We start from the raw sequence: 24,890 nt of genomic DNA, 5'->3' as shown, positions 1-24,890 counted from the left end.
ACATATTAATCATAGGCTTGCACCTTAACTTGTAAATGAACATGAATGGAAACAAATATGTCTGTTTAAATGAACATGATGTTGGCTCCTATTTAGTTTGTCTTGTCATTCTTAAGTCATTTCGACTACTGTTAGTTTCCATTTTGTTCTAATAATCTGGATGTAATCTAGTGAACTTTACTTGGGGCTAATAAGGTGAACAAGGTTTAAAGTTTTGGTTACATTTATGTTTGTTTCAGTGGGATTTTAATGTCATAAATTCAAATAGTAACGAATGAATTGTTTGAAATGAATCATATATTCATAATGCTTCTCCAAACTATGATCGTTCTGTGGAACTAAAATCTTCAATTACTGGTAGCATAGTTGATCTCTTCTGTAAATAGATGCATAGATTTATATGAACAAATGTATCGCTTTTGTAAATAGTATCTGTCTGGCTCATATAAATGTTATATTTTACTAAATTTTATATTATTTTTTTTAGCACCAAGAATTCCTCCTAATAAAAGAGTCTTTACAACCACACATACACCAAGTTGTTTATTCCAAGATGTAGATGAAAGGTGATATGCTTGTTTGTTCATAGTTTATATATTTCATATTTCTTATTTAGCTACAATGATGACTATAGTATTTTAAAAGGCAGATAATGTATCGATGTAGAACAAATGTGTTGTGATATGTTGTTAGTTGCTCAAATAATAGTTTATCAGTTTAATAGTTAATAAAGAGCAAAATATCTCTATGAACCTAGATCTTTTTTCTTGATACAGCTTTGATTAATATAGGATTAAGAATGAGCAAGAACTGAATGTTGTCTATTTTATTGAAGTATTTTTGAAAACAGAGTTATTGGTACAATCGTAGACCTTCAGATAGATTTTTTTTTTTGCTAGTGGTGAAAATGGATAAAGGTTGATGCTGAGCTCTTCTCCTATGCAGGAAAATTAGTAGGCTGGATATTTTATAATACGGTACAGCAAATGCTGAGCATCTATTTAGATGTCTGAGGACAGCCTTCATAAATTTGGCCTGCTCTTGATAGTCTAAACTACAATTTTTGCCATTCCCATCTAGCATAACCATAACCATTGGTCCTGCTGGATGGAGATGGCATTTGTAGTCTAACACTTCTGGAATACTCCGGGCTGACAAAGGCCGAGTCCTCCAGGTTTTATGTTTGTTCTCTTATGATATTTGACAATTTAAAAAAGATTACTATTAATATCTCCCTCTTTTTTGTAAAGTTGAATGTAAAGCATTCAAAAATACTTATTGTTGTCTAAATGAAATTAAAATGATTTTGTGTGTAAATGTCTGTAGCTTCATGATTATTTATTTTTTGTTTCCTTTTCTTAAAAAGAGCTGTACCTCTGTTGGGTTACTTACCTCAGGATTTAATTGGGACCCCTGTGTTAATGCACCTTCATCCAAGTGATCGACCTTTAATGCTAGCAATTCACAAAAAAAGTAAGTTCTTCAAATTTTCTTCCAATTTTGGCATCTTTAAACCAGTTTATTTATTGGACTTCTGACATTTAGACCAGAATTTATAATTTATTAATTCCTCCTTTATTAATTCCTCCTGCTTACCCTTCTGTTTATTGATGTTTCAGTTTGGTTTAGCAGACACATGCTAAAGTAATATATCTCCAATACGTGGATATTTTTATTCTCTGAATTTCAGTCATGTGAATTAGAGGACTTTGATTAGTACTGAGTGAATTTAATCACTGCAGTTGAATCATAGAGTTGGAAAAGACCTCACGGGCCATCCAGTCCAACCCCCTGCTAAGAAGCAGGAAAATCACATTCAAAGTACCCCTGACATATGGCCATCCAGCCTCTGCCTAAAAGCCTCCAAAGGAGCCTCCACCACACTCCGCAGCAGAGAGTTCCACTGCCGAACAGCTCTCACAGTTAGGAAGTTCTTCCTAATGTTCAGGTGGAATATCTTTTCCTGAAGTTGTAAGCCATTGTTTCGCATCCTAGTCTCCAGGGCAGCAGAAAACAAGCTTGCTCCCTCCTCCCTATGACTTCCCCTCACATATTTATACACACACTCCAGAATTCTTTAAAACAAATAGAAATCGTTTTTTACAAATTTATCTGATGGAGTTAGTTACCTTTTCTTGCAGATTCAGTAATTATCAATATTGTTTATGTGAGGCTTTCTTGTCCAGTCCATTCAAATGTTTCATCTACAGTATTTATATTTTCTAGTATTTTATCCTATTTTAAGATTAAAATGTTTGAAAAATGCCATGTTGAAAGGATTCTTGTTAGCATTTTATGAAAGAGAGAAGGAGTCCCTCTGTAAAGCAGTGGTTCTCAACCTGTGGTCCCCAGATGTTTTTGGCCTTCAATTCCCAGAAATCCTAACAGCTGGTAAACTAGCTGGGATTTCTGGGAGTCGTAGGCCAAAAACATCTGGGGACCCCAGGTTAAGAATCACTGCTGTAAAGGGAATCTCAGTACCTAGATATCACCTCTACTACAGAACATACCCCAGGAGCTATCAACCTATCTCAGAACAAGCCAAATGGTTGCGTAATAAAGCAATTCTTTATGTGTGCAGTCAGTTTTCTAGATCTTTTTGGCTAGAGCTCAATGATGAACTACATAATTTGCATGCAAAAGGTCCCAGATTCAATCCCTCCCCCATCAAAAGGACCAAATGATGGAAAAGATTTCTACTTGAGGCCTTGGAGTACTGTTACCAATTGAAGTTAACAGTGTTGAAATACATAAATGATCTTATTAATTATAAGGCAGTCTCACTATAGCAGAAGCCAATTGGGAGTTGTCAAACTCAACTAAAGACACTTACTATATGTGCCATGGTGTGCATACCATCTGATAGTTTGCCATGAGATACAAGTGATCATTGGAACACAAGGCTAAATCCATTTGTTTGTACCAACTAGATTAGAGTTATTGAATCAATTAATCTTTCATAAGTGTTGATTTTCCAGGTTAATTCAGTTAGTCTACTCTTGTTGGAACTGAATTTGATTTGGACCATGTTTTTCCAGCACTGCAGTATCATTGTGGATTTACTGCGATCTTCTGGACAATTCAAAGTAGTGATTTTAACTTGAAGAATATTATACTGTTTAAACTGAACTGCTAGGAACCTGGAATTATCTTGCATTGGCAAGCATGTTTTCTTCAACTGTAGGCACCATAATAAATAGATAGTACTTCCCATTCATGTAAGAGTTGATCCATGGGGAGTATTCTAACAAGTTTTTTTATGTTGTCCCTCCCTTTCTTTCAGGCTTTAAAAAAATCAGGGTGATATACTTAAAAGTATAATTTTAGTATCAATGCAGTAAAATGAAGTATAAGCATGCTTTCAAGTTGCTAATAATACCATACATTACATTGACAGCATCTCTAAGCAAATAAAGTTTTAGCATGATTCCAAAAAGAGCAATAATAATAATAATTTTATTCTTATACCCTGCCCCATCTCCCCGGAGGGACTCGGGGCGGCTTACATGGGACCAAGCCCGGTCATAACAATATAAAACAAGCAGTAAAACAAATCAGACAACAATAAAACAAGTTATAAAAACACATACAGTACATCATGATAAAATCTTGGATAAAATCTGTAGGAAACTGGGCTAAAGTGCTAGTTAAGTCGAAATCATCAGGGGGGAGTGGTTATCCAAAGTGTCATAGCCATCAAAAGTGCTAGGAGAGGCGTATAAACGGGACTATTAGTGAAAGGAGACTGGTCAATCTTACTAGATCAATTTTCAAAGGCCTGCTGGAAGAGCCATGTTTTTAGGCTCTTCCGGAAGGAGAGAAGGGTGGGAGCCTGCCTAATCTCCCTGGGGAGCGAGTTCCAGAGCCGGGGGGGCACGATGGAGAAGGCCCTCTCCCTCGTCCCCACCAACTGCGACTGTGACGGTGGTGGGAGCGAGAGGAGGGCCTCCCCCGACGAGCGAAGAGAGGACTGAGTATAGTTTCCATGTTAGAATGTGTAGATTCAGATGTTGACTCTTTCTAGAGTCAGGTTTCTTTTGTAGGTGAATTGCTTATATCATTTATACTTTGAATATAATGTGCAGCCCTGAGCTCCATGGTGTTCCCTTTCATTGGATCTTCTTATTTGTGTGGATATAATGCATCATGATTGTGTTTGTTTGCTTCCTCCTGCTATCCAAGATTCTAAAGCATAATTGTACACAGCATTATAACAAAATATATATTAGTTCTAAATGTGGTAGATTCAGGAAAGCATTTTAATATATTATTATGTGTTCCATGTCTTTTAGTTCCCATGTCCAATTGAACTTAAGAATTGCTTTTAAATATTCAATTTATAATTTTACAAATTACGAATATTGGATTATTTAAAAGGAAAAATCACACAGAAGTAACAACTAGCACCTGTTTACTGGTTCTATGGTGCTCCTTCTCTTTTTCTGGATGACAGATATCACTTTTGTGATTTATTTCCTTAAAATTGGTTTTTCTTTGTTCTTATAATAGTACTTCAGTGTGGTGGTCAGCCATTTGACTATTCACCAATCAGATTCTGTTCTAGAAATGGTGAATATGTAACTCTGGATACTAGCTGGTCTAGTTTCATCAACCCCTGGAGTCGAAAGATTTCCTTTATAATTGGAAGACACAAAGTTAGAACGTAAGTAAATGTAATAAAAGTGAAAGCTTTTCTATAGTAAAGTTTGGTGGGAATGTATTTACCTTGAAACACAAGGGGAAGTATCATGTACAAATTTTCTGAATCATGGCAGCCTAATGGGTATAATCCTTTTCTCTTCTCACCACTATCTTCTTAAAGAGATGATTTCTGCACCTTAAGACCAGACTGGACAATACGCAATTGTGAGAACATCTTTTTTAAAATTAAATAGTTGAGGAGGCCTACATCCAGATGAGGGCCCCAGTGTGAAGAGGTGATGGGCTTTTAACATTTTCTTCCCCATTGTGGTCCCACTGAGAATTAGGCCTACTACTGAGAGCTTTTCTTTCCATTCAGAATGCAAGATTTTGTTTCTTAGATTGCAACCACAGCAGGGAGGAAAGTGTCAAAGTTGCCACACCTGCTATTTACTTTTTTCATAAATTCACATAATAACTGCATAAATGATGCTTTGTCTATTCTAGTCTTTGTCTAGATTTCCCATGAATGCCACTGCAGACAGCTTCTCTAGCATATTCAGATGGGCAGGGGGAAAGCATGGGACAGCAGAGGGAACCATCTTACTCTGTTCCCTCCCATCCCACGTCCTTTCCATGTCAAGTCAGTCTTTCCCCTGTATTTCTCCGGTTTGTGTCATTAGGAGTCAGGTAACACCCAACTTCTCTAAAGGCACTCAGTGCTCCATTTCTCCATCCTGCTGAAATGGATCCTTATGGAGCCCTGCCGCAAGTTGCCCTTCGTTATTTGATGGGCTGTGTGGGATTTTGTTTTGGTAGCGTGCAAAAACAGGAAGAAGACTGTGTCTAAAAAGGTTGCTAGTGATGCTTACAATGAGGGTAGTCTGTGTCTAGTGTCCAGCAAGAAGTTTCATGTTAAATACCTAATTCCATTTAGGATTAGGACCACTATGTGAAGATGGTATGACAGTGACATTCATATGACAGTTGTAATATTTAAGTGAGTTTTAACTTGATGCAAACTGTGTCTTATCTAAGACAGAAGCTGGAATCCCATTGTTGCACCATATTGCCAGTTTCTCTCTTTCCAGGGTGACACAGTGCTAGTGTGGGAAGGCAAACAAAATCAACTAGCCCTAAGCAGGCTTTCTCCAGTGCCTTTTTAGTTCATGGCTGCGGTGCCTATGCTAGTTTCTCCTGCCTATGCTCATGTAGTATATCAGTATGATTCTGGCCAGATGGGCTATGCACATGATAAATTTACCTTGAGCTTTTATGTAGATTGGAAGTGTAGAAATTGAATAAGTAATAGTATTGGAGATTGTATTAGTAAGGCTTTCTCATCAGCTATGTTTAGGACAGTTCTGATGTTTTAGTGCAGTGGTTCCCAAACTTATTTGGCCTGCCGCCCCCTTTCCAGAAAAAATATGATTCAGCGTCCCCTGGAAAGGGGGGCATGGCTCCTGCTCAAGAGGGCGGGGCTGAGCCTCTCCCCTAGTCCAAGATGCAGGGCTGGGAGGGGGCGGAGCCACCAATGGGCAGTCAGGAATGGGGTGGGTGGAGTTATGAGCTCTGAGGCAGGGCTGAGCTTCTATCCCTGTCCTGCGGCACCTGCCAGGACACAGGGAGTGGGGCTAGAGGTGGGGGAGGGGCCTCTATACCCCGCCCCCGTGTTTTAACAAGCGCCTCGGGAGGTATACAGAGGTTCTTGGGAAGAGGCCCCGCCCCTAGCCCCCGCCCTTTAGTCCTAAAAAGCCTCTCAGGAGAGGTACTGAGGCTCAGTCCTGCCTCGGGCTCTTGGAAGGGGGCCCCGCCCCCTTCCCTAGCTCCGCCCCCTGTGTCGCAACAAGCGCCACAGGAGAGATATAGATCTTCTCAGCCCTGTCTCGGGCTCTTGGGAAGAAGCCACGCCCCTCCGCTGGCCCCTCCCTCGTGGATTGCTGCAGTGCCCACCAGGGGGCGGTAGCGCCCACTTTGGGAATCACTGTTTTAGTGCCTTCATGTTTTGTACTGGCAATTACAGACTTGTAAAATAGGTAGTGAGCATTCAGACATAACAAAGGCACATCTACATGCATCATATTCCTAAAGTGAATAAATCTATTGAGAGGAAAGGATAATAGTAATTTATTTTATTACATCACTTCTACCCCGCCCTTCTCACCCATCAGGGGACTCAGGGCGGCAATAATAGTAACAATAGTATAGTAACAATAATAATTGTTCTGCTAAGTATGTACTGTATAGTAAATGATTTTAACAAGACACTTGTAAGTGCTACAGATCTTTCCAATCTTGTCAAGATTTACTTCAGAATGAATGAAGAAATCATTTTTGGAGTGAGTAAGCCTGATCATTTTATCAGTTTCAAAGTTTGTAGATGAAATAAAAAAGAGGGCTGACACAACAAAAAAGAATGCGCTTGTTATCCTGAATATAATTACTGGTTTTTACAGAGGTCCCTTGAATGAAGATGTGTTTGCACCTCATTGCGCAGAAGAAAAAAGTATTCATCCTAATGTTCAGGAGATTACGGAACAAATACATCGGTTATTATTACAGGTAAACTGCGTTTACAAATCAAGCTGAGTTTACCTAAATTTTGGGTCCCCAGTGGAAAGCTGTTATGAGTGAGATAAAACATCCATAACCACCTAGATGTCCCAGACAATTTAGACATTCTAAATGTACTTTCTCATAAAATATTGATCAGTTAGAGTTTTATTCATTTTTCTCTTTTATATTCTGCCTTTCCAATATGATCTGTGCTAAAGGCAACTGACAGAAATAATATACAGATCAGAGTAAAAGCAAGTAAGTTAGATTTGCATCAATAATTTTGAGAAACAGCCAGTGCCCACATTTTTCAGCAAACAGGCAAACTATTTTAAAGGGCAGAATTCTTTATGATTAAGAAGGTCTTTGCCTGCTAATGGAGAAGAATAGAAAATAACAAGAAATCCCAGAGCCTATAAACAGCCACAAAGAAGATCTTGCACTTTCAGAACAGACATGTCTGCAATAATGTAACAACAGAGAGAGAAGCCTTAGCCCAAGGGTTTTAAAACCCAGGTAGTTTCATGTGGAAAGATATGTATTTTCAAATGGAGTTTTGAATGAATAGGATTCCTCTAGTACTACTTTCTGAAATCCCTGAATCATCATAAAATAGTACAATGTTTTATGCAGTGCGCTGTAGAAGTGGTGCTTCTGAATCTTATAATAGCTAGGCACCCCAGATAGATTATTGGAAAAGATGGGGTTTGTGGCAATAGTACCTTGATCCTCATTTTATTTATTTTCTGAAACTTGATGTTGCTGATGGCAGCTTCCTTTCTGAGGTGGGCTGCTATCACTTCTACTATTCTTCAGCTTAGTATTGTTAATTGGCAGAATGGCACCCATTCTATAGAAAGCTGTTTATTTCAAAGTCATATTCCTGCAAAAGTTAAGCACTTACTGACCTGGATTCAGAATCTATTCATTCAACTTCCTGCATCTTTCCAAAGTTCACTTTTGAAACTGAGACCTCCATTTGCACTTCTAAAACTGTTTCTTAAATAATAGGAAAAACTTTCTGAGGTATTTCTTTGTTGATTCTGACTACACCTGTGTATTTATGCTTATATTTAGCCAGTACATAACAGTGGCTCTAGTGGTTATGGAAGCTTGGGCAGCAATGGATCGCATGAACACCTTATGAGTGTGGCTTCCTCCAGTGACAGCAATGGGAACAATAATGAAGATATCCAGAGGATACCCAAGCCTGTAAGATTTTCATATAACAGTTTCATTCTAGTAGTTGTAAGTCTAATAAGAAAAAAGCCCTTGAAGTGTGTTGTTTTTGTTTTTGTTTTTGTTTTAGAGAAGAGCCACCAAAGCATAGTGGGTCTCACTCTTTTTTCCCAGTAAGCATTTACCATATATAACCTAACTTAAAATGCTTTATTTTAGTAACTCTTTGCCTTTCCCTACGGTAGAACTCTTCTCGAGGTACCTACAAAGATGGACCTGTGGCCAAAAATAAAGAAGAGTATGTTCCTTTTGATTCCAGATCACAGCCTGAAAATCAAAAAATATCTTATGGAGGTATGAAAGTGTAGTAGTCATTGTTGTTGTCATTGTCATCATTTATTTGTTTATTTAACTCCATAATAGTATATGGCCATTTACAAGTAAAATACTAACAAAACAGTTACCTGCCCTCAGGCTTACAATCTAGTATTTTTTTAAAAAATGTTATTTTCAGATTGACTCTTATCAGTTTAACCAAGAACACTATACCACCAACATGTAGTCAATTGCATACAGCCCAGTCTTATTTCCATAGTTATTTTGCAGAAACAGCTTGCAATAGGCAAGGTGCTCCTACTTAAAGCTGCCGCAGTCGTTTCCAGGATAGAATTTATTGGTTTCCTGTGTCTATGAATGTTTGATTATGCCTTGGGAACTGGGAAGGATCTGTGCATACAAAAAGTGAATTATACTTGTTCTTGTTACACAGAGAAACCCAGTGACCAGTGTGGTCATATGAAAAATTCCACTTCATTAGCCGAAAATGATACTGTTGGAATTGTTTGTCAGAGAAGCCTAGCTGGAGACGAATTGGCTTGGGGAGATCAGCCTGTGTATTCATATCAGCAGATCAGCTGTTTAGATAGTGTTATCAGGTAAGCAAAAATACAGTTCAATAACGTACTGGTTAGGTGTGCCAGCTTACCTTTTCTAATTGCATATTTTGATTGCTCTTGCCCACAGGTATTTGGAAAGTTGCACTGCAGATGAGGCTGTAAAGAAAAAGCCTCCAACTGTATCAAATGCTGTTTCACCGAATTCGGATATACACAGAAATAAAATGAATGATAATAGCATTAGAACATCCACAGGTATTTTGCACCTTGCCCCCTCATCCTGTCCTAATATCTTCCTTTCTGCCCTTATTAGAGCTAGTAATAAAGGGTATGTACAATGACTATTACATTTAATTTTTGTGTGTTTTCATCAGCTGCTACTTCTAGCTTCTAGGAAATGCGCAGTAGAACATCTTTTTAAAATAGTAGATGTTATCAAAGGTGGAAAGAGGGAGTATTGGCCTATAGCTGCTGTTTAAAATATCATCCATATAAGCTGTAAAAAAACCAGTTTCCCTGTCCACATTTGCTGCTTTGAACTGGAATATATGGCAGTGTGGACTCAGATAATTCAGTTCAAAGCAGATATTGTGGGACTTTCTGCCTTCATATTCTGGGTTATATGGCTGTATGGAAGGGCCCTGTGTCACTACTGCATCCCTAACTACATTGACTAGACAATAAACTCAGCATCTTACAACTTTTTTTTCAAATTCCAAGTAAACATTAGCAAAGCACATTCCGTATTTACTTGGGAATCTTGTTTCTCCACCACAGATAAATCAATAAAAAATGGCTGGTGACAATTGTAATAGCAGATTTCCTTCTCAGACAGCCAGTGAATTTTCCGTGGCTTCCTGGTAAGTGGGAAATCATAGGTTAATCAGATGTCTGGATGATCCAGGAAGACAGCTGGTCTACCTGAGAAACATGAAAACCTCAGATGCTGATACTGTTTGACACCACATTTTCTCCTTCCTGAACTTCAAACTTATACAAGTCAAAAAGATTTGATAAAGCAGTGGTCACTTTTTGATAAAAGTGATAAAAACTATAACATAGGGAAAAATAGTTGTAATACTAATTCAGTGGTTTATTTTATGTATGTTGTTCAAAACAGGGGCTCATGCTGACACAGGTTTTTTTAAAGGTTATTAAACACATGGTCATAATAATAAAATACAATAGAGCAACTTATAATGTTAAATCACAATTGGATTAAAAGCACACCAATTAAGCGATACAGCACCCAAGCCTTTAAAGACCCTCCCTTATCTGCCAAGTCAGTTGTCAATCTCACCTGAACATAATGTTGTCTGCCTGCTGAAAGATGATAGGGAGGGGAAAGCTGAAAGGTCCTGTCTAATATCCCTACCAAATGTTTCTGTGGTGGTGGCAAGACAGGGAAAATGGTCTCCTCTGCATTCTTAAAGCCTTGGCAGGTTTTCATAGGGGCAAGAATATTCCTATATTAAGACAATTTCTAGAAAGTTTGAAACATTTGTGTTAAAAATGTCAGTGTATCTCACCATGTCAGGAAAGAAGTGCAGCATTTTTGGTTTCTCCAAAATAGTTCAATCTTTACTCACTGGATGCCTTATTTCATTTAGCTTCATGCTAATAATTATTCTTGTTCTTTTTCTTATTGCAGAAGAAAGTGGGCAGTCAAAAGCTCATATAGGCCCTACAGTGTTGGAGTCACCAGATAAATCTTCTACTGTTGTTGGTGCTCACTTAACCTCTTTGACTTTGCCTGGAAAACCTGAAAGTGTTGTGTCTTTTACCAGTCAGTGCAGCTACAGCAGTACCATAGTTCATGTTGGAGACAAAAAACCACAACCTGAAATAGGTACAGAGCTCCTTTAATAAAAAGTGAAATAAAGTGTTATAATTCCTACAAGGAATTTTTTTTTCTATAAACTTTATTGGAAGGTTACTATATTCTCCCTTTCTTATGGAAGTGGAAGAAGCTGAGGCTGATAAATTATGTTAGCATTTAGTTGTTTGAAGGTGGAGAAAGTGAGATGATCTCTTTCATTGTTTTGGCTAAATATATAAATACATTTCATTCTATTTTAGAAATAATAGAAGATGGTCCCACTGGCACAGAACCCACAGAGGGCCAACTTGTTGCTCCTCAGTCTAACACTTCTCAAAAGAACCAAGAGAAAGAGGCATTTAAGAAATTAGGATTAACAAAGGAAGTCCTTGCAGTACATACACAAAAAGAAGAGCAGAACTTTCTAAACAAGTGTAAAGAAATAAAAAAGTCTCATATTTTTCAGTATCATTGCAATTACTACTTTCAAGAAAAAAACAGAAAACATCCTGGTGGACATGGTATGAATCTTTTTGTTTTCTGATACTCCTTAAGCAGTATTCAAACAGAACTCAGTTTTAATGTTTTTAATTTAGTAGAATTTGAGTACCAAATGTATGTTATATATTGTACACTTTTCCTGATACATGGGTTCTTACATTAAAGCTGTTAAAAGAATGAATGAGAGATTATATTTGCAACTTTAATTATGCACATCTTTTTCCTTCATCTCCCAGCCCATAAGAACTTTGATTTAGCATTTGCTACATAGAAGAAATAAGTATAGTGTCAGCCTTTTACTACTCCTCTGTAGAGATTTAAACTCAATTCTAGAAATGAAAGAATTGGAAAGGTATTCTGGGGTAAGAGAAGGATTTGATTCAAGCCAATACTCTCAGAACTTAGAACTAGAACGTCTTTTAAAGACTAGCTCAGTCATGGAAACTGACGAAACAACAATATTGTCTTTGAATTTGTGTACAATGCCTCTCTTCTGCAGATAAGTGAGAAGTAGTCACTCAGTATATATATGTACATGAAACCTATGAGGGGCGGCTTAAAGAGCTGGGAATGCTTAGCCTGCAGAAAAGAAGGTTAAGAGGAAACATAGCCATGTTTAAATATTTGAAAGGCTTTCATAAGAAAAAGGTAGCAGCTTGTTTTCTGCTGCCCTGGACTCAATGGAACAATAGGTTGAAATTCCAGGAAAAGAGATTCCACCTGAACATTAGGAAGAACTTCCTAACCATAAAAGTTATTTAACAGTGGAACTCTCTTTCTTAAAGTGTGGTGGAAGCTCCTTCCTTGGAGACTTTTAAAGAGGCTGGATGGCCATCTGTTGGGGTGCTTTGATTGTGCTTTTTCTGCATGACAGAATGGGGTTGGACTGGATGGCCCTTGGGGTCTTTCCAACTCTATGGTTCTGTGATGTTGACTCACAACAGAGTCCTAATCCTATTTGCTTTAAAACTTGAACATAGAAACATGTTGCTAAATAGCTATTTTTTTCTTTTTCTCTCTGTCTAGGTATTTATGGACTACAGCATGGCTCTGGCATAGAGCACTCTTGGAAAAAAAATGGGAAGAACAGGAAATCTAAGTCAAAACGATATAAGCCACACGAGTCTTCAGATAGTACAGTGTCTGGTACCAAACTCCCTCACAGGTTTCCTCTTCTGGGCCCAAATGCAACTGGCTGTACCCCATCAGATACTTCCCAAGCAAGTTGCCCCACCATGCCTTTTCCTGCCGTTATGCCTGCATACCCACTTCCAGCTTTTCCACCTACAGGGACTGTGCCATCAGGTCCTGAAGCCTCTCTTTCTGGTTTGAATGAATCGCAGGACTTGGGAAATAATTGTGCTTTGCCCTTATCACAGTTTCCTGCACCACTAGTGACTCCAGTGGTAGCCCTTGTACTTCCCAACTATGTGTATCCCCAGGTGAACCACAGTGTCTCTCAAACGCTTTATCCTGACCCGCCTAGTTTTTCTGGCCAACCCTCTTTCTCTTCACCATCACAGTTTACAGCACAGCTTCCATTCACTCCCTTAAACCCATTCCCTCCACAAACAATGTTTCCAGCACAGCCATTCCCTTACAGTCCATCAGCAGACAATGAAAAGGCCCCTGTCACAGAATCCAGAAATGACCCATCACGCTCCTGTACACCACAGTCCTTGGGTCCACAGGATCAGCCCTCAACGCCGTTATTCCAATCACGATGCAGTTCTCCTCTACAGTTGAATCTTTTGCAGCTAGAAGAAATGCCTAAAGTAACTGAAAACGGAACCACTGGTCCACTGAGCGGCCTTGGAACTGTAACAGATGGAGAGACCACCTGCAAACCCATGACATTAGAGGATTGTAACAGAGAAGCACCATCCCCTGTAAGCATTCTCTGTAACTTCATGCAAAATTTCATGTTAGCAGTTATTTTGTTTGAAATGTATGTGCTTGGGGGTTTTCTTGTTGTTTGTAATTTTAATGAGTCTTTTTAAACTATAGTTTCACATCTTGGGCACTTGATGACCTATCATGGTGTCATAGACAGAACGCCACCAAATAGAGTACAACACAGTTTATTAAAGTTACAGAACACAAAAATGCCCGTAGAAAACAAAGGACTAGGCAAACACTTGTCTTCAGTGTGAAAAGTAACAGAAACAGCTCCGTTTGAACTAAAACGGTTCGAAGGAATAAACCGGATTAAACAGGAGTTTAATCCGGATTAACTCAAAAGTGCTTACTTCAGCCTGGCAGTTTAAACAAACAAAAGTTGGTAAACAAAGGTCAAAATGAACATCAAAAGCTGGCAGCAGATTCCTCTCTGCTACCAAAAAGCTACAGATGAGTAACTCAGGCTGTTACTCCTCCGTGCAACGAGCGAAAGGCACATCAATCAGGATCACGGCGGTCAGCAGGGTCCCAGTCCAGTCCGAGGTCGAAAGCCAGGTGCGGGCGTCTAAGGTTCCACGAGTTCCACCGATAGCCACAGAAGGGATAGTCCAAGGTCGTAGTCAGTCAGTCAGTCCAGCGTCAATCCAGAGTAGGTAATTAATGTCCGTCAAAAAGACGACGGAGGTCCAAGCTATCAAGATTAAACACAAGTTGCACAGAAAAACCCCACACAGTTCCTCCCGCCGTCTATGCCCAGTGTCCTTGGTAACTTACGTATCCAGCAACGAATCACACCCGTCTTCAGGAAGTTCCCCAACAAGAGCCCAAGCATTCGTCCAGATTACCTTGCCCAACGCAATTAGCCATTGATCCTAAACCCCATTTTATCCCAGTTCATAACTCCTCATCGCTGTCAGCTGCTATCCTAATTCCAGGTGCCTCATCATCATCATCCTCATCAGAGCTAAAACACCTTTGACTACGCCCCACAGCATCCCCAGCTGCGGATCCCGCTCCATCCCTCCAGCCCGTCCATGAGTCTGATCCTGCAACCCGCCAATCGCCTCCCATGCTATCAGTGCCGGTGACACCCAAATCCTCCCTCACACGAGTCCACTCCATGTCATCCTCCTCTGAGCTAACCATCTCTTCCTCCATTCCCTCGGTAAAACCCTCAAATGATTCTTCATCTGTTGGTTCTGCAAATAAGTCCCGGAGCCGTTTCCTTTCACGCTCCTCAAAAGAGTCTGACTCTCGAGGAGTCTTACGACCCCGACTCCCAGTACCGGAGCCAGAAGGCTCAACCATAACACTTGGAGTAGCAACACTAGACACAAAAAAATTGGTTAAAGGTCACATTATTGACCTAACTGTTTTCATTATGATAATCCTGGAAGAAGAAAGAGGTAGAGCAACAGGTAGTGAGGTAGTCAGGCGATATATCACCTGCAACTTTGCTCCCCGAAGTATAATAATGTGGCATGTTGGCCTGGCCCCAGCAAGCCACCTTGATTCTCCATGAGAAGAAAGGTAAGGTATAAATAAAATAAATAAATAGTAACAAATAGGAACTTCTGATCCCCTAGTGCAGTGGTTCTCAACTTGGGGTCCTCAGATGTTTTTGGCCTACAACTCCAAGAAATCCCAACCAGTTGTTAGGATTTCTGGGAGTTGAAAGCCAAAAACATCTGGGGACCCCAGGTTGAGAACCACTACCGTAGTGGAAGGCTTCAGAACTAGACACACGCACACACTCCCCCGAATAATTGCTATGTGTTAAAGGAAATTTACATCAAAACAAATTCTGTTTCAATGCAGATAGCTCTCTTATCTTGGACATCCTAATTGTGACAGATCTCAGTCTTACTAAATAAGGCTATAATTCTGCATCCATTTACTTGGAACAAAACCACATTGAATTCAGTGGTATTTACTTCTGAGTAATATGCAAAGGTTTAAATTGCTGAGGTGTACAAGCAAAAAAGTCTTCCTGAAGAAATGCCCCATGATTCTTCCATTATTCCTTTCTTATAAATGTGCTTCCTTTTCTTTCATTAGACAGTATGTCTTGTTGTCTAAGAAATGTCCATCACAACATACAAGTTGATTTAATACTTCCAAGTCTTGTTCTAAGCTTTGTTTTCAAAAACTACTGTAAAGCTTAAATTGAAATCACCCAACCAAACGTTCTTTGAGGGAGAAAAAGTCTTTCTTAAGCGTTTAGACCAAATCTTTTGTTTTTGTTATTAATCTCTTAAGATGGACTCTCCAATGGAAGCTCAAAATTCAGACACCTTCTCTGTATCAAGTGATTTACTTGATATTCTACTTCAAGAAGATGGAAGTTCATCAAGAAGTGGTGTTTCAGCTGCTACTGAGTCTTTAGGATCTGGTTCAAATGGATGTGGTATGTCAGGCAGTGGAACAGGTAAAATTATGTGTGCAATTAATAATCTTTGTGAATATTTAAATAGAAAAATCTACCCTCCATGATCGAAAATGTTTTGTTTTGTTTCTGAAGGAGGTAGCGAGACAAGTAATACGAGCAAATATTTTGGGAGCATTGACTCCTCTGAAAATAATCATAAAACAAAAGTTCCTGAAGTGGAAGAAAGTGAGCAGTTCGTTAAGTATGTCCTCCAGGATCCTATCTGGCTGCTGATGGCAAATACAGATGATGCTGTTATGATGACTTACCAGATACCATCAAGGTAATTCTGCTTTTTTTAAAACGTAATTGAAAGTCTAAACTACTTCATGTAAAGTGCCATTTCCAATCAATGCTGTTACTTCATATGTATGACAGAAATTATATACATACTTAATTCCTCTGAATGTTTGTATTACCTCTTCCAATTAAAAATGAAAACATGTTTAAAAGGCAAAGTAAATTATGTAGTTAAGGGAAAATGCAGCACTCGAATATCACAACCAATGAAGCTGGATCCCTTGTATTAGGAGAGAGGTCGTAGCCAAAACTCAATTCCTTCCCTGCTGTGCCTTAAGATTTCTGTTTCCACCTCTCTCTCTCTGTGTGTGTGTGTGTGTGTGTGTGTGTGTGTGTGTGTCCGGATTTGCCTCTGGTGCTGAGTTTTCTAAGCACCTCTAATACTGTGCCTCTTGTTAGCTCTAATGTTAGTGTTGCAGATGACTAGGATCTCCTACTACTTTCTTTGTTTCAATTGGCTGAAAGAAGTTGGGTGATCCTGCCTACCCCAACCCCTAGTTTCTTGAACCTATTTCACTTATTCAGGCCAACTCTTCTCTGCTTTCCTCCTTCCTATCACCCCCACTTTTGTCCCCACCTCTGATTTTGCACACAGGCTTAAAAAAAATAGCTCCATATGATTGTGTGGTGTCTTGTGAGATGTCTAATAAAAATGAGGGAGAACAAATTGAAACTGAATCCAGACAAAACAGAGGTGCTCCGGTCAGTCGCAAGACTGAACAAAGTATAGAGTTACAGCCTGTGCTGGACAGGGTTACACTCCTCTTGAAGACACAGGTCCGCAGCTTGGGAGTGATCCTGGACTCATCGCTGAGCCTGGAAGTCCAGGTTTCAACAGTGGCTAGGGGGCTTTTGCACAATTAAAGCTTGTGCACCAGTTGCGTCCGTACCTTGGGAAGTCAGACTTGGCCATGGTAGTCCACACTTTGCTCACATCCCAAATTGATTGCTGCAATATGCTCTATGTGAAGACTGTTTGGAAGTTTCAAATGGTCTAACGGGCAGCAGCCAGATTGCTCACTGGAGCAGGGTACAGGGAGCATACAACCCCCTGTTATGCCAACTCCACTACTGGCTGCCAGTTTGCTACTAAGTACAATCCAGGCTTTAGCCTATAAATCCCTTAATGGTTCCAACCCAGCTTACCTGTCTGAACGTATTTCCCTTTATGAACCATCTTGGAGGTTAAGATTGTCTGGGGAGGCCCCGCTCGCGGACCCACCCCCTTCGCAGGTGTGACTGATGGGGACGAGAGCCAGGGCCTTCTATGTGCTGGCCCCTTGTCTATGGAACTCTCTCCACAATGAAATTAGATCGGCCTCTTCTCTCCTGAACTTCAGGAAAAAATCTTAAGACGTGGTTTTGAGCAAATAAATAAATAAGCAATTCTGATGTCGTCTGAGGCTAGATAGTCCTTGGTTATTTTAAAAAAATGTAGTTAAGACAAAATTAGTAATCTTTTTTATATAAAACCAACTTTAGATTCTTGACAGTTTATTTCTTCTTCGTGGTACACTAGACTTCCGACAATGAACCTCACTACAGCCTAAATGAACTGATATTTGATGGGGTTTTTAATCTATTTTAATCTGTTGACTGCTTAATTGTGTTTCTTTGTTTAGATGTCAGTCACATTTACAGTAGAGTCTCACTTATCCAACACTCGCTTATCCAACGTTCTGGATTATCCAACGCATTTTTGTAGTCAATGTTTTAAAAAAATCTTGATATTTTGGTGCTAAATTCGTAAATACAGTAATTACTACATAGCATTACTGCGTATTGAACTACTTTTTCTGTCAAATTTGTTGTATAACATGATATTTTGGTGCTTAATTTGTAAAATCATAATGTAATTTGATGTTTAATAGGCTTTTCCTTAATGTCTCCTTATTATCCAACATATTCGCTTATTCAACGTTCTGCCGGCCCGTTTATGTTGGATAAGTGAGACTCTACTGTATGTGGGTTTTTATTATTTTTATTCATAAAATTATGTCTATGGTGCTGTTGTTTGTTTTATTGTATGTTATGTTTTTGCTTTTTACATGTGTGCCGCTTTGAGTCCCAATATGGGAAAAAGTGGGATAGAAATAAATAAATATATATATTATAGCAGAGTCTATTTGTTTTTAACATTATACAAGTAGTAGTTTGTTCGTTCTTGTGCTCCTTAGGTATGCAAATATTTGCACTGCATGAAAGAATGTTAAATTTCTCCTTTTACATAGTCTAGAATTATGTGACTGCATAACTGCCCAACATAATTGCTTCGGCAATGAGCAGTTAAATTCCTACAGATTTTATAGTTTCAAATTCTTATTTCCATCTCTCACTCTTACTCTTGACTATGATTTGAACAGCTAAGACAAGAATAATGCCTCTGCTAAAAATGTGTTCATTTTTATACATGATGTACCTCATGTTCATCATCTGTGTTGTACATGATTGGTAAATAGTGTGATTACTGCTGGTGTGCGTGTGCACCGGCATCTTCACATTGCCTGTCAACTGATAGCAACCTCATGAATTTCAAATGGAAGCGTGGGACTTCTATGTTTACATATTCTTTAGTCTTTTCTGCTAAATAGCATTTCTAAAATATGGAGCCACAGCGGCTCAAATGATGTCAAACTGCAGCAATGATTTCAGTTCAGCATTAAAAGTTATGTGTGACATTCTGCTGGTGCTATTTGTAAGATCTGCATGAATGGAAATAAAATTGTTTCATGTATTTCCTTTAGAAACTTGGAAGCTGTTTTAAAAGAGGACAAACTGAAACTGAAACAGATGCAGAAGTTTCAGCCTAAGTTTACTGAGGATCAAAAAAGAGAGCTTCTTGAAGTGTATCCATTGATTCAGAAGGGTGGACTTCCTGAGATGGTTGCTAATTCTGTATGTTTCTCAAAAAATTTTAAAAATAGAAAACTGAACTTTATTTGAGGAAATAATGCTATACAAATTACAGACATTAGAAAATGTATTTTGTCCTCTTAGAGCAAAACTAAGAATCATTGGCAGATCTAGAACTGTCCCCCATGCCAGACATGCAGTGGGCCCCAGTTTTTTGACAGCAAACTGCTAAAAAAATCCCATAAAAGAAGCAGTCTATATGAAAGCAAGCTTTTTGTTCATTTTTAAATGGCTTTAACAGGTTTCACGCCAAATGTTGTTGGCTCATGTTGGGGTGGGGAATCTAGGGACACTAGAAGATTGCATGTGGACTTGTATGGTGCCATCCTTCAACCTGGACCATTTGAATACAGCTAACTGTTATTTAGTTCTACTACAAGGGATACCTGGAAAGTAAAGTTACAAGTCTCTTTTAAAATACAAAGAATGAATATATTTCAACAAAATTTACATGGATCATAGCATAGGCACTACACCACTTTTCCACATAATCACCACTCTGCTCAACACACTCTGACATCTGTGGGATGGGTTCTCTATGCCTGTGTCATAAAGTAGCAACAGAGCCAGAGCGGGTGGCGGAGGTGAGGAGAAGGGACAGCAGTTCTTCCTCTTCCTCCCCGTCGCCTTCCTCCTCCTCCTCACTCCAGCATCCTTGCCATGGCACAGCTCATCGGGGGAGGCTCGGCAGGCAGCTCAGGGAGCTCCTCTAGCCAGGAGGCAGCGTTAGCTTCTATGATCCATGTAAATTTTGTTGAAATATATTCATTCTTTCTATTTTAAAAGAGTCTTGTAACTTTATTTTCTGGGTATCCCTCGTATTTAGTCATACTTGTTCATACAAATATATTTGCCTGAGATAGCAACCTTAGTATGAGATTCTTCTATATAGCCTGTTCCTAAACAGAAAAAAAATCATGTAACTGAGTGCATCTAGCAATATATCCACTGAAATAATAGGTTATTTTTTCCTTTCTTTTTCAAGTTGTGTATGTATTGTGAAGACAACATTAACAGCAGATCTTACACACAAGATGAAGAGGAGGTTCATGAAATGGAGCTTAATGAAATGAGTGAAGACTGTGGGGAAAATAATTTGAATACACTGAACAGTCATCAGTGAAGATGTCTGATTCAAAAGATCCATTTCCACAGTGCCTGCTACATTTAACAGTTGCAGTTTATCATTAGATCTTAATGGTTTTTAAGTTGTTTCTTGTAAAATGAATCAAACGAATGCATTTTTTGTTCTAGAAAAAGGTCATTTGTGATAAACCTCTTTGAATGGCAGTAATTTTTCTATCACTTGCAGCCGTTGCTGAAGATGTATATTTTGTGTTCTTTTTAATAGCCCTTTCAGATTCTGAAGCACCTTTCTGTAAAACTACAGAAAAATACCATCAATCAGTAAAATGTCACAAAACTTTAGAATTTATGCAATTTCAAAAATTACTTTCCACTCTGCATTTTCTGTGGCTGATAATATCCAAACCCTTTATTTTTCAGTCTGAGAATATCTAAAATAAATTCCAGATTGAGTGGAAAATAAATCCTAAATAAGTCGCAAGTGTTTGACTTATCTAAAGGGCTTAGTTTCCCTTTCCCCATTTCATTTGATAATATCTGTATTCTGATTTCTTGGAGTTATATGAATTCACTTACAATATCCAAACATCTGTTCAACATATTAAAAATATTTTATCAGTGTTAAAGCATCAAGCAGTAACCATACCGTATGTTTTCTAAATTCTAATCAACTGTCCCTGAAATTATATATTCCTTACTTGCTTGCTAAATGTTGCAGTTGTTTCTGTTTACAATTTCCTCTCATATATTCACTCATCAGCCATAAGTGATAATCATCTGAAACAGTTTTGGGCAGAAAACAGAAATATTCATTAGTAGTAGTAAAAAAAAAACCCAAACAAAATCACTGCCTCACCTTTTAGTTGTTATCAAGAGTATCTTTAACATTGGCATTCTGGTGTGGTTTAAGTATTGTTTGCGTAAGAGGAAGAGACTTGAAACTGATGCAGTTCTTCTGCATTGGTGTAATCTTTCTATATAGTGGAGAAAGATCAAATAGTATACTAATCAGCCAGTTGAGTTACCCTTTGTTGTTGTTTTTTAAAAAAAAAGATGAATTGTAACATTAAAATTTCTATGTTTGGAGAAGATATGGCTTAGGTCATATGACATCTTCCTATTCTCTTCCTTCACTTTGTCAGGCCAGTACAAGTTGCTTTACCAGTTGGAATACAGCTTATTTTCTCTCTACTGATTCTGTAGCCACGTTATCCATATGATGAATAGTGTGGCCTCCTTTGGCAGCTGAAGAAGATAGAAGCCGAAGTGTTTTGCTCTTGAAATATATATATATATATATATTAAAGTTTTGTGTGTGTGTGTGTGTGTGTGTGTGTGTGTGTATATATATATATATATATATTGTGCAGAGAATGGGAAACTATTAAGGGAGCCCAACTTTATTTGAAGCTAGATGTTTTTAAAGATTCCTTGTTTCTCAAACATCAGTTTCTAATGATAATGGAAACATGGATGTTGATGTGTTGTAGAGAAACTATAGCTGGACATTGTAGAAGATTTCATATATTAGTCATGCTTCAAAAAATAAGCTGGAAGCACAATATATCTGTAGGTAGACAGGCATATACCATATATACTCATGTATAAGTCAACCTCCTGTAGAACTCAAAGGGCAGGTTTGAGGGCCAAAATCATGGGTTTTTATATGACCCATGGATAAATTGAGGCTTATTTCACAGAGAAAGTTCCAGCATTATTTTGGGACCGGGCAGCCCTTTCTGCCACTGCCATTTTCCCAGCCAGACATTCAGAAAGGCCACAGAAGTTGTGAAGGGGGATCAGAGCATCTTTTAGGTTTTCCCAGGATGGGCTAAGCTCTCATCTTTCACCACTCAGAGAACTGAATGGTTCCTTTTAGATTAAAAGACTTAAGAGTAACATTTACCCATGAATAAGTCGACCTAATTTTTTTTAGGTTGGCTTTTTGACTAAAATGTCTAGATTTACACATGATCACATAGACAACCATTTTCCATGTGTTCCTATCAATCATGGCATAGGAACTGTCATGCGAAGACTGACCAATTAGCCATTGAGATAAAAATCCAGTCTGCTTATGAAACCAAAGCCAAAGTAAGGCAATAGGTAATAGGTAAGGCAATAAGTAAAGCAGGAAAATCCCAGACAATCATGTATTTACTTATTCTTTCTATGTCTTTGTTTTTATAAGTTTCTCTGCTAGTCATAATCTAGTATGCATCTTTGGATGTGAATCTGCATCACATGATCAGTTGCTTAACTGGTAATTTTATGTAGATCACTAAATTGCACGGCTGTATTATACATAGCAATTGATGTTTGCTTGAAACTTGCTCTTGTTAATTCATTCTGGTGTATCCCAATTTTATATTTGTAGGAGTGTAAATACTATTTCACTGTGCACTTAGTCTACATTTTTTTTCTCAACACAACTAATATTGTTGAAAAAGACAAACTGACGCGCATGTAGGAACGAATCCTGATAAAACCTTTCCTAATTGTATTTCAAGTCCTTACTGTTAAGTAAATGAATATTTGTCTATAACATAAGAATGCCAGTAAATTGGTGTATTATGCATATTATGTTGTGCTTAAAATAACAACATTAAGTGTTACTCAGAGTTAACTTGAGAAATTAAGCTTCATCTAATGACAGCTTGATCTACAATCACTTACGTCCAGGCCCTATATATTGTATTTAAATCACATGGAAACATATTAGCACTAAAAAGAAAAATCTCAGTCTAGAAAGTTCTATATGATTTGCTCCAAAATTTACAAAACCTCAAGTTTGTGGGGGGAAGGGGGGGAGAATCCTCCATTTTAAGAGATATAATTTAAGTGTTTTGTTTTTTAAAAAATCAGGAGTCTCACTAGTAGCTTGCTGGATTGTGACAGGATAGTTTGTTAGTGTTTTGAATAGGGTGTGGATGAATTCTGATACACAGCTCCATTGCTGGTTTGCATCTGTGGATGTGTGTTTAATGAAACCTGAGAGAGAGAGAGCGAATGTATCTCAAGCCTTTAATGGGTGTCTTAATACTTTTAAAGTGATTTTTATTTGCAAGGTAATACTGAAAAGTTCTTATACATTTTTTAAATTGCAAGCCTACTTTTTAGACATGATATTGAAACCAGCCTTCTCCAAATGTATTGTAGACTGTTTAAATTGAATATACATAGTCACTAGGAGAAAATTTTGTTGAGGTGTGGTTTTTTCCATCAGCAACCAATGTTTTCTGTATCCTGTGCAATATATTGTTTTTGTTACTTGTAACAACTTTTATTAAATGCTTTCTAGAAAAATGGAAAATAAAGCAGATTTATTTTTTAGGTGTTATCTTTATGTACTTTCTGACTGTAGCTATTTAAATCACTATGCAAAATACGGCTACATATCGTTTCCAGTACTTAATACAAATTGTTTTGTATTAAGTACTGATGCATGAATGACTTGGACTACAGCTTCCAAATGGACTATAGCTCCCTGAGTCCCTTTCAGTGGTTGTACTGGCAGGGGAATTGTGGAAGTTGTAGTACATTTTGAAAGTCTGAGCCAAAATATTCTGTGGAGCTATTTGACAGATTTTTCCTGCAAAAAAAGTTAACTAACAGTATTTGTACCTGGTTCTCCCTAATTAAGGTGTACAGTACACTTCCATAACCAATCATGTTGCTATTTTTTTACATTTCATTTAGAAAACCTTTTAGGTGGGATCCAACAGTGATCCTCTATTGCAGGCCTGGGCAAACTTTGGCCCTCCAAGTGTTTGGGACTTCCACCACTCCTAACAGCCTCAGCCTTTAGGAATGGTGGGAGTTGAAGTCCAAAACATCTGGAGAGCTGAAGTTTGCTCATGTTTGCTCTATTGATTAGAAAGCTCTTCTCATAGTTCAGTTTGGGGCGATTTGTCAACCACCCACATGTTAACTCTGCTCAGCACTGAACCTCTGTGGCATTTTCAGAGAGCTAGAAGACTGCCATAAGGAGGAGATGGGTAGAAATTTTGTTTTCTCAGTCCAGCTGCACACATCTAAACCTGGATTCCAGGCATATATGACATTTACCATCTTTTGGGGAATATAAGAACAAAATTCCCACAAAAATGGTAAATGCCATATATCAAAAGACTTGGTCCTATAACATTTCTGTCCTCTGGGTGTCACTGTTCATACATCTTTGAATTGTGTCTCAATCTTGTTTGGGATTTTGCTGTGTTTGAGTTTAATTTTGCTTACATAAGACTACAATTTATATGCTGTTTCTTCAGTCACGCTGTTTTATCTGTGACGTCTGTATCAAGAACAGTATGTCCCTAAGATTAGACTCTGAGGGCCCAAGCAGAGTGGAAAGTTATACAACAAATATATAGCCTCTGCAACAATTTTCATAAATCTTGGGTGAACTAGACTGGCTAAAGCCCATCAGAAATGTATCTCAAGCACGTTCTTCAGTACTGTATCTCTGTATCTATTTGCCCTCTCCAGTGAGTTTTTCATCCATTAATACAAAATCTACACCAACAGAATCAGCTGCTTGTCACAACTACCTGAAGCAATTTCAACTATTCTCTTGCAAAGATGCCAAGAGGTTATTGTGAATTGGGAGAGTCATGACATGTGACATCAGCCCTTGTCTATCTTGGCTGATTAAATTCAGCTAATTACTGCT

The 24,890-nt window shown here is 38.3% G+C and overlaps 1 protein-coding gene across 1 annotated transcript in view; it reads left to right on the top strand.

The window, feature by feature from the left end:
* per2 (period circadian regulator 2) overlaps positions 1-23,551 on the top strand; it is a 50,187-nt gene extending 26,636 nt beyond the window's left edge. The window contains exons 8-22 of the mRNA XM_008106302.3: positions 488-566; positions 1,367-1,473; positions 4,510-4,663; positions 7,098-7,203; positions 8,275-8,409; positions 8,622-8,730; positions 9,146-9,311; positions 9,400-9,527; positions 10,924-11,121; positions 11,352-11,612; positions 12,619-13,481; positions 15,751-15,919; positions 16,013-16,202; positions 18,964-19,114; positions 20,118-23,551. Of these exons, the coding sequence (XP_008104509.1) occupies positions 488-566; positions 1,367-1,473; positions 4,510-4,663; positions 7,098-7,203; positions 8,275-8,409; positions 8,622-8,730; positions 9,146-9,311; positions 9,400-9,527; positions 10,924-11,121; positions 11,352-11,612; positions 12,619-13,481; positions 15,751-15,919; positions 16,013-16,202; positions 18,964-19,114; positions 20,118-20,255 (2,954 nt within the window). The 3' untranslated portion in view covers positions 20,256-23,551. The remainder of the gene's footprint in view (positions 1-487; positions 567-1,366; positions 1,474-4,509; positions 4,664-7,097; positions 7,204-8,274; positions 8,410-8,621; positions 8,731-9,145; positions 9,312-9,399; positions 9,528-10,923; positions 11,122-11,351; positions 11,613-12,618; positions 13,482-15,750; positions 15,920-16,012; positions 16,203-18,963; positions 19,115-20,117) is intronic.
* Positions 23,552-24,890: the final 1,339 nt, after the last annotated feature.

This window comes from Anolis carolinensis, chromosome 3, assembly GCF_035594765.1.
Source record: "Anolis carolinensis isolate JA03-04 chromosome 3, rAnoCar3.1.pri, whole genome shotgun sequence".
NCBI classification, from domain to species: domain Eukaryota; kingdom Metazoa; phylum Chordata; class Lepidosauria; order Squamata; family Dactyloidae; genus Anolis; species Anolis carolinensis.
The sequence above is the reverse complement of the archived record's forward strand: the minus strand, read 5'-3'. Positions and strand labels throughout refer to the sequence as shown.